Source organism: Etheostoma cragini, chromosome 17 (genome assembly GCF_013103735.1).
Source record: "Etheostoma cragini isolate CJK2018 chromosome 17, CSU_Ecrag_1.0, whole genome shotgun sequence".
Taxonomy (NCBI): domain Eukaryota; kingdom Metazoa; phylum Chordata; class Actinopteri; order Perciformes; family Percidae; genus Etheostoma; species Etheostoma cragini.
In genome coordinates, this window is record NC_048423.1 from 15,220,911 (window position 1) to 15,230,984 (window position 10,074).

At 42.0% G+C, this 10,074-nt stretch overlaps 1 protein-coding gene across 1 annotated transcript in view; it reads right to left on the minus strand.

Annotated features, from left to right (window-relative positions):
* The window catches only part of mcu (mitochondrial calcium uniporter), a gene marked incomplete at its 5' end in the record, with an annotated part of 32,073 nt that extends 28,886 nt beyond the window's left edge, over positions 1 to 3,187 (minus strand). The window contains one exon of the mRNA XM_034898485.1: positions 3,008 to 3,187. Within this exon, the coding sequence (XP_034754376.1) occupies positions 3,008 to 3,187 (180 nt within the window). The remainder of the gene's footprint in view (positions 1 to 3,007) is intronic.
* Positions 3,188 to 10,074: the final 6,887 nt, after the last annotated feature.

A 10,074-nucleotide genomic window follows, 5' to 3' on the forward strand; every position in this document is an offset into this window, starting at 1 on the left:
CCCCCCCCCATGCCGAGCGGCCTGCTGCAGTAAATTGTAAACTCTGCTTATTTTTCTTTGTACAACCACCCCCCAATCAAACCCATGGCTGCCTTCTCCATTTCATGTAGCCGAATGACATACTTCACCAACACAAACAAAGCACACTGAAGACATACACACACAGAGAGATAGAAGAGGGGGGGATAAAAGGAGCTGAGCTAATGCACTGCTATACACAGCAGAAAGATTACAAGCACTCAAGGAACAAATATCCTGTTCTCATCATAAAACTTTCATCCCGCGCAAGTTTGTCGGTGGGCCGAGCACATTTCCTGGTGAAAAAAATATACACACTTAACCTTGAGCTGATCTTCTTAACATAATGCGTCTGCTTTATTGGATTCTAGCTGGACCTTACTCACAGGAATACCAAGTACAAAAAGTAATAGTCTGACCGAGCCAAGTTGGAGAAGAGGCAGATGACAAAGTGGCAGCGCCAAGACGTCCTTCTGCCAGATCTTGTGACTGGTCGTCATGTTCTACTGGAAGGTCACTTCTATGATACCTTGTGCTGAGAACAGTGCGACAGTTTTGTACTTATCCTCAAGCGATATCATGTAGGAACCAAGTGAATTCACAAGTACACATACATGCATACATAAACGCAGACTTTGCATGTAAACACTCACTTTAAGTATACCCCTAATAATAGCTGATAAAACATCTCAACTTTGTTGGGTCATATCACATCATTATCTTTAGCAGGCGAGAGTTGTCACAGTTGTCACAGAATTGTAGATGTTGGCAGGTGGTCAGAAAAGTTAACTCAAGGCCCTGAATGGAAATACGAGTATGTGATGAGTTAGTCTTTAAACCTCAAAAGAAATTTGCTCATCTGCTGATGAAGATGATGTGATCAAAAGCCCAGAAGAGGCTACTAAATGGACCTTGTCCGCTGCTGTTTCCAAGGTCAGAAAGGAACTAGAGTAAACTCAAGTACAAGGGAATTGAGCATTACATTCTAAAATAGTTATTTAGAAAAATCTATTGCATTGTTTAGGTGAAGAATGTCACTTTTACTTCGTATTTAAGTAAAAGTATTTCAATACTGTGGATTCCAGGTGAGATATATGAAATGTATGATTTGTCAATGTTAGTGTTCATTTGTATCTGTTGTGTACTACACAAACCTTTAAACTACACTGACACTAGCTATTTAGAAAGCAGAGCATTTTCTAAAAAATGCAGAAAAAAGACAATTAGACAAATCAAACATTTGCTGGCAATTGTTAATCAAATGTATAACAGAGGAAGAATTCCTTTGGTATTAAAGTCACGCTACTGGGCCCTGAAAGAGAGACGCAAGAAAAAAAAACAGACTCATCCATTATTATGTCAGAAAGCCCCATAAGTACCAGACAGTGGCGGGTGTAATAAACATCTGCATGTCAGTGGGTGCGGTATTACATTTAATTTATCGCACCGTTGTGACGAAAAGATATCTGAGCCAGAAGGCAAAAGCTCTTGATTTACCGGTCTGTTTTTGTTTCTACCATCACCTATAGTCATGAAGGCTGGGTCATGACCGAAAGAACGAGATCCAGGGTACAAGCGGCCGAAATGGGTTTCCTCGGGAGGGGGTCTGGCGTCTCCCTTAGAGATAGGGTGAGAAGCTCAGCCGTCCTTGGCGAGCTTGAAGTAGAGCCGCTGCTCCTTTGCGTTAAGAGAAGCCAGTTGAGAAGGTTCGGGCGTCTGGTAAGGACGCCTCCTGGGCGCCTCCCTAGGGAGGTGTTCCAGGCACCGCCAGGTGGGAGGAAGCCTCGGGGAAGACCCAGGACTAGGTGGAGGAATTATATCTCCAACCTGGCCTGGGAACGCTTTGGGATCCCCCGGTCAGAACTGGTTAATATGCCTCGGGAAAGGGGAGTTTGGGGTACCCTGCCGGAGCTGCTGCCCCCGCGACACGATGCCGGATAAGCGGACGAAGATGGATGGATGGAGGGATAGATGTCAGCTTAGTATTTTAATATTATTTATCTGACTCGACTGTACCGATTAAAAAAAAACAACAGTACAATAAACTTGACCTTGTTGAACGCTTTTGACAAGTTTGCTTTCACGTGACAGCCATATGTCACTGAAACAGCTTGTTCGCCACTGTTGCATGGCACATTGCATTTGCTAAACTTGCTGGCGTTTATAATCCAAATACATTCTTGTCATAGTGTTGATTTGCACGCCATATTAAGATTTGATGGGAAGCTGGCTTCATTTGGCAGCACATGCCGCGCCCCCCCCAGTGGAGAGGCTGCTTTGAACAGTTGGATTTAAAATACATCTGAATAAATATCTTCAAGTAATGACTTTATCAAAAGGCTCCTGTCCAGCAAACTCACCAACTTCAAAAGGAATCACCCCTAAATCCGCCTTGCATGCTAATCACCGGTAAACTGACAGTAATATATACAACATAAACAGTAACTCTTGTCAAAACAGGGACAAGTGGCGAAGGATTATTGGGATTTTGATGACAGGTGTTTTTTTAGTAGTTAATATCAATCCAAAAATGCATCTAGTCTGAGGCTGCCAACAGAAAATATTTTGTGATGAATGTTTAGCACTGAGTTTCATTCTTTCAGCATCTAAAACGTCACAAGGCAATAAAACTATCCATTGCTACTGAAATTCTTAGTGGGTAGCGTCTGAGGCAGAATGAGACAAGTTACACTAACTGCCAATTTCCAGTTGGTTAATATTGATCAGATATCTGAAACAATTTGAGATCTTGGCCTCGTAAATATTGACAACGCTATCCTGACTGCCCTTTTCTAAAATCCTTTAAAATCTGTTGAAGATGTCCAATAGTGCTGACGGTGCTGATGCTAGCTGCTGTCAATATATTAGGAAGCTCTGGGTTGAACTGCTGTCCACATCAGTGAGCCGGACCCATTCAAACCACTAGCTCTAATGAATATGTTTTTTTTCCCAATTCCATTTTTTAAGACATGCATGAAGACACACTAACCTGTGGAGACAGGGCAGTGGGAGGCTGGGTGAAGAGTGTGGAATGGGCTGCAGACCGTAGGCCATGTGCTCTCCTGACAGTCTGACGGGTGAAAGGTGCACACAGTACCTCCTGCTGAAGAAAGAGAGAAAAAATAACACGTTGAGGAGCATCATCGTTAGCGCAAAGTGCAAACAAAGTGTTTTGGGATATTCACTATTAACAGCCACCATCAGGAACTACAGTATGATACAATGAGCTAAAAAGAAGCTTAAAATAATGGAGCGTGAAAGTGGTAGTTTTATTTTCTATTCCCAGGCCAGGGCAACTTCCTTTTTGCTGCAATTCAAACACACAGTATGGTGCAAGACGGCCGAGCTATCATGTGAAACTTGTTGTGTATGCTGGAGGAAGCAGCATCTGCTTGTCTGCTCAATCAGACATGAAAGAGCTGCTCTACACCTAAACCAGGATTAGCAGTCACTTTCTAACAATTTAGAGTTAGGGCTCCTTACAGGCTGACTGTTATCTTACTACAGGAAAAGCACAAAATATGGTTGCTCTGATGTTTCTGGATGTGAGCATTTGAGACAATGTTTCGGTAGAGAGAGAGAGAGATATTTGTGTGTGTGATATAGACTGTGTGTGTGTGTGTGCGCGTGTGTGTGTGTGTGTGTGTGTGTGTGTGTGTGTGTGTGTGTGTGTGTGTGTGTGTGTGTGTGTGTGTACTTTCACCTTCAAGTAAGTGTATGCACTCAGATGTCCCCTGCCTCCCAGTGGAGACTGATAACAGACATAAGATGGAGACAAAGTGGGATACTTCTCTATTATAAACACTGAGAGCACCTTGACTGTACACACTGAACAATAACTAGTGCACCCCATAAGCCGCTCATATTAGACCCATGTATGTGGACTGGTTTAGCTCCCGGCCGCTCAGTACTTAAACACTTCACAAACCTGCTCTCTGCATTCTACAATTAGCAATGACCAGAGGTCAGACGTGATTACATTTTCAAAATCAGCCACCATCCCCATTACATTTAAGAGGTCAAAAGGTAAACAGTTAGGGGACAGCTTCTGGCTCACCCAGTGGGGGGCGTTCACCCCATGTGGGTTGGGGTCATTGCAGCGGCCCGGGTACGGGTCCGACCTGCGGCCCTTTGCTGTGTGTCATTCCCTGTCCCTCTCCCACCTTTCCTGCCTGTACACTGTCACTCTGAATGGATGGAAAAAGCCCCAAAAAGTTATCTTCAATAAAAAAAATTAAAAAAACAGTTAGGACCTGATTTAGTCAGATCTCAAAAAAGGACTATCTAAACTGAGTTTGAAAATGTGTGTAATACACAGCAGGTGCAAACTATCAAAAATTGTATTTTCATCATCAAAAATGATTAGTAGATTAGATTAGAAGTAGTATATATTAGAAGTAGAAGTAGATTAGATTAGAAGTAGTATATATATATATACACACTACTATTTTTTTTAAACAAGTGTTTTTTACAACTAGTTTGTCTGGCCATGTTCAAGCTAAAATTGCATACATATCTGATGCTAATTAGTTGTTTTTTCTTTTTAAACCTGCATATAATGTAAACAAGACGGCAATCCAGGCCATCCAAAATGTAAAAAAAATTAATAACGAGGAAGGCTCTTTCCAAATTCTGCCAACGAAATCTGCCTACTGTAAAGCTAACTACCAGACATGTTATACATTTACAGGAACCAAAGTATAGGAAACCAAACGTTGTTGTTTAATGGAGGTTGCAGTGACTTCCTGTAGTCTGCGCTGGTTGCCCGTTGACGACCAGTTTTTAAACACAAGCTATCCTTCCATCAGTGCATTCTCTACACTGCTTCTCCTGTTCAGGGCTACAGGAGGTGTAAGCCTAGCCCAGCATGCATTGGCCAAAGAGGCTATGTGTACCAGAAAAAGGTTGCTGGTCTGCCGCAGGACTAACACTTAACCCACAACACTCACATTGACATATGTTCACAACTACAAGAGTCAACAAACCTGCATTGTCTAGTAGGAAACCCACATGTAGACATTGGGAGAACATCAACACAGACAGGACCCATATAGCAGGTGGATGCCAGCTTTGACCTGCAGAGCTCACCATTAAGCCATCATGCTTCCAGTAAATGTAAGTTTTACATTCATTAATCAATAGTAATTACTTTAACAACCTTCAATAAGAAGGCTGGCAAGAGTAGCCTAGGTGTAGCAGTAATTGTCTAATGACATATCTGTGTCCTTTCCACTATCAGGGTTCCAATCTTCAAATGGATGTTGGCTCAAGTTAATACCTTCTCTCTCTACATGTCATTACACACACAAATACCTTTCTTTTAACAACTTTCAGCCTCTGTAAATTACATTTGACGAGAAAGGACAGAGCTTAAATCCGAGGCCGTTTGAGTTTTTGCCAGTTATGAGTATATCTTTACACGGGAAACACGTTGGTAAATAAGGTCGTAGCTTCTCTCAGATTATTTTTTCCATGGAAGAATGAAGTGAGAATTTACTTCTCAGCATGCAGGGCTCAGGACCAGTCAAGCCTGAACATTAGCTACCCTGGAGAAGTGCTATGATAACCAGCATTAAAGAGATTTGTTTTTCCCCCAGCTCTGCAAACAAGCAGAATTCATTCTTCAAACGATTGAGGACAGTTAATGAAACACACTCTCTATTGTGTCCGACATGGACAACAGCAACTCCTCAACATTAAAGCAATGGACCTTAGTACTAAGATAGAATGTTGCAGCAGAAGTATTGCCTCTTCCTTATCTATGCCAACTCAGGCATACAGCACCAACTCATAGGAGGCGCCGTGTATTCAGGACTCCAGCAACTATAAAAAGTGTCCATGAACTGCCAGAAGAGTCTCCTCCGGTCTGTTACTGTGGAGGAGGAACAGTATTTGTCAATAATGGATGTGGGATTATTTACTGTTTAAAGTTCTGTGCCAAGCAACCAAACACACAAATTTTCAAACTGGCATTGACTTTAAGCTGCGTCAATACAGTTAAGGCTGCATGGCTCAATATGTACCCATTCATAAATAGGATTGGGCATTAAGAACCGATTCGTGCTTGGAATCGTTAAAAAAAATTACAATTCCAGTAGAATCTTTTCTTTATTGGAATCATTTGAAATCATTTAGCAGATATGGTTTCAAATCTGATCATTGCTTCCCAATTTATTATGTGCAAGTTTGGTTTCCAAAGTGGCCAGGTGCATGTTGTGTTACAGCCATGGAGCACAGTAAGCAGCGCTGTGGCTATAATTTACATTGAAAAAGCCCTTTAAAACTGCAAACCACCTCTGAATCACAAATGAAGCTTTCCTCTTATTTGTGAAAATAGGCATGTGACCTATTTCAACTCAACCACTCAGAATCAGAATCAAGATCTTTTTTGAAAATAATTAGGCCTAATGCAAGACCTTTAGCCAAAATAATGAGATCTCCACAGACTCCACAATATGAACCGTTGTTCTGGATGGTAAAGTCCCTTGTGGTTGAATTGAGAAAACAAAACCATTATTCAAAACCAAAGCTGGAAGTTAAAAAAAAGATGCTTCACGAGCAAATTATTAATTCCCATGAATAGTAATGTCATTTAAAATGTGATAAACTCATTTTCTAAAAAATATACTACCATATGCTCCAGCCTAGCTGCAGTGACCTCTTTGCACAGCAGCGGCCGCCCTGTCTATTTCTGTTGATTAGATTGCCACAGAGGACAACAGCTGCTCTCTCTAGATACCAACCACAACAGTCGAGTAGAATACACACACTCAAGACACAGCACCTTATTATCTTCTACCTTATACGAGAGGCACCAGCTGGTTAGGTCCCTCCTGACAACACCTTTTCTTCTCACAATAAGCAACAAATGAGTGAGAAAACTTAATTTTCTGCTTGAAAAGCAGAAATTCAAATGCAACAAGAATGAAAACATCCCATATTGTTACTAAGTCAGCGGAAAAGTACATTTTCAAGCATTCTTAGCTGTCTAGGGTAAGACATATTTAATACCAAAGAGCTCGCAGAAGTGCCAGGCAATAAGATGGTGACAATGATTAGCAGTATACTGTTTCTCATTTACAAAACCTAATAGTGTTTTACAGCGTTTAGAGTTATGTTTTGCCCACATGGATCAGTGTAAACGGGTACACACTTCAGAGAAAAGGAGGGTAAGCAGACTCCAAAGCCCGAGTGTAGGATGAAGACGTGGTCAGAGAGTAGTTCCTGCATGTCAGGACCCTGATAATCACTAGGGTTTAATAATTGAACTGCCACTTCCAATTGACAGTTCAACATCATTTGATTCAATGAAAGAAATCGGAGATTCACAGACTGGAACCCAGGTTAGCAATTTAACACAAGTTAACACAAGTCTTGAAATATAGGTCAGTATGAAAAAAGATGCACCTTTCTTTAAACAGGAAATTCCGTCTCTGTAATTACAAAAAGGACAAATTTGCTGAAAAAGCATATTTTTTGATAAATGTAACGATGATAGGACAACAGAAGGTCCATTAGTATGTAAAATGTACAAAAGTGGAATTACTCCAATAAAGGACCGAGGCATTGTTGCCGTTTTACTTTTAAAAACTGCTCCTAATTATGCTTTTAAAGTAAAACTGACTCTGCAACAATGCCTAGGTGCTACAGCATATAATAAAAAAAAGTGTAACTTTTCTTATTATCATGAGGACGTTCTGAATGTCCCAACATTAGCTCAAGAGAAGAGCATGTTGAAGACACTGCTAGAAAAAAAACATGTTTTCAGAGGCAAGGTAACTTCCAAATATACCCCGAGTGGTGTCTTATTTGATTTTAGATGATGTAGCATAACTTAATTAGCCACATCACGTCTGACACACCCAGAATGTGCTTCATACTCTTTGTCGCAGTGACCAAAATAAGTGACCACTGTCTGCCACGTATTGATTTACTGATTGACTAATGGCACAGTGTGTTATAAGCTTGCTGGTGCTCGGGGGACCTAAATCTCCATCGATCAGAAACGTTAAACCCAAACTCTAGGTGCACGGCCCGCAGCCTTCTCAGGTAACTCCAATCACGCTAACTCTATCCGTCATGCTTCAGTGTTGTCAGTCTGCTGTGTCTGAGCCACCGCCTGATCCGCAGCGAACATACTGGAGGGCATACATGAGCTCCAAGCCGGGACCCGACCACAACATTTTGTCACCTCTGCACATTCCCAATGCCTGAACATACTATCCCCCTCCCCCCAACCAGCTTTAAATATTGGAAACCACTTATCAGCAAGCAGCCAGAAGACTCAGATGTCTCCTGATGTAAGATATCTCACAGCTGAGATTGGCTAATTATGAATCCCAAATGTCATGGAAGATTGTGCAGTCGAATATGCCTGCGCTCTGTTGAAGGCATCAGACTGTGTGTCTTCAGAAATGTCTACCCAAAAGCTGATTAGCCGGAATAATTTCATTTTGAAAATAATTTAGTTGCATATAAACAGTAATTTCTTGTATATACTTGACAACTCCGCCGATCCAGCCAACTCAAGTCTAATTATATAAGTGAGGGGAGGAAGTTGGGAATCACAAGCATCGGATACCTACTATACAAATGGCCAGACTATACAAAAGTCTAAAACTAATACCTTAAATTAATTCAACACACCATAATGTTAGTTCAGTGAACCCAGATGGAGAATTTAGTATTAAAATGAAATGCGTTGACCGTGATTTACGTACCCTTACACCTACAGCTGACACTCAAGCCATCTTGTACAAGGTGAGAGGCCAAACAACTGAGCTGAATTCATTAATACTGGGTCCTTGGCAGGGTTTAAACAAGCTTCTCAATTCTAGAAATAACATGACAGATGGATCAGGCAGGTGTCAAAACATGGCGTGCGTGTGTGTGGAAGCTGCTGAGAGATAATTGTGAACAAAAGAATTCGAATGCTATTTGCTCCCAGTTAAGTGATTAAACCAGTACAGCAGATGGTAAATGGGAGGCATCCTATAGAGAAAAGAGCCAGTACAGATGCGTGACGGCCATTTCTACCGATATCATATGCTTTTATCATCATATTCGTTCAAATGCACACAGCTAATTAATATTACATGTTGAGTATATAGAGGGAACGCCATGTAGAGTCTGTTGTCTCTGCACGTCTTATGCTCTGTCTTTGAATTCCTGTTGTCAGCAGGCTCCGCAAAGTTGCAATTTTTCCATGTCTCTGCCCCAAAGTGACAAACATTTATCGTACAATTTAAGTGATTCATGGTCTGATCTGGCTAACTCTGCCCATTCCCTTATCTTTCTGTCTCAGTTCTTCTTCCTGCCTTGTACATTCACACTCTCTGCATCTCCCTGTCTAGCAGGAGAACGGCAGTCGGCCCCAGGGAGATGGGGAGGGGTGAGGAGGGGTAAGACAGGAGAAAGTGGGAAGGCTGCAGGCAATCACTTGCCACCGAGAGCAGAGATGGAGAGAGCAAGATAGGACCGGGGAAGAGTAGAGTAAAATGAAATATCCAACACATTAAGTACACCCAGTAACCCAGTGCCTGCACACACAGGGTGAAGAAGGGCGGGGGGCTGCTGAGTGACCGCTGTCCAATGACAGTCTTTCTAGCTAAGGAGAACTGATCCAGTTACAGGGCTTCCCTGGATGTTCCTTGGTGATAGGTAGATATATAAAACGGGACCTCAAGAATAGATAGCAATAACCTGTCCATGTAAGACGAGGGGGTGGGATGGACTCACACTAATCACGTCCTAGCCACAGTTGGCCTCTCCTCTTAAAGAAATGTTGACATTTGTGTGTATGTTTTGTGATGTACAAGTGTGTGGGTTGTGTGAGCTTTGCTAGAAGGCTGAACAAGGAAATAACCGGCGCCGCTCTGCAGGGTTTGTGCAAACCAACATAAACCAGACAGAAGGGAGAGGGCTGCACAGTCATTGACCACCATCGCCATTTATCACCGGAGAAACATGACACAACCACCTACTAGCCCTCTGCCATCTATTCACTGTTCATGTGGGATACACACATATACGCAAAGAGGGTCGTGGAGGGTGGGG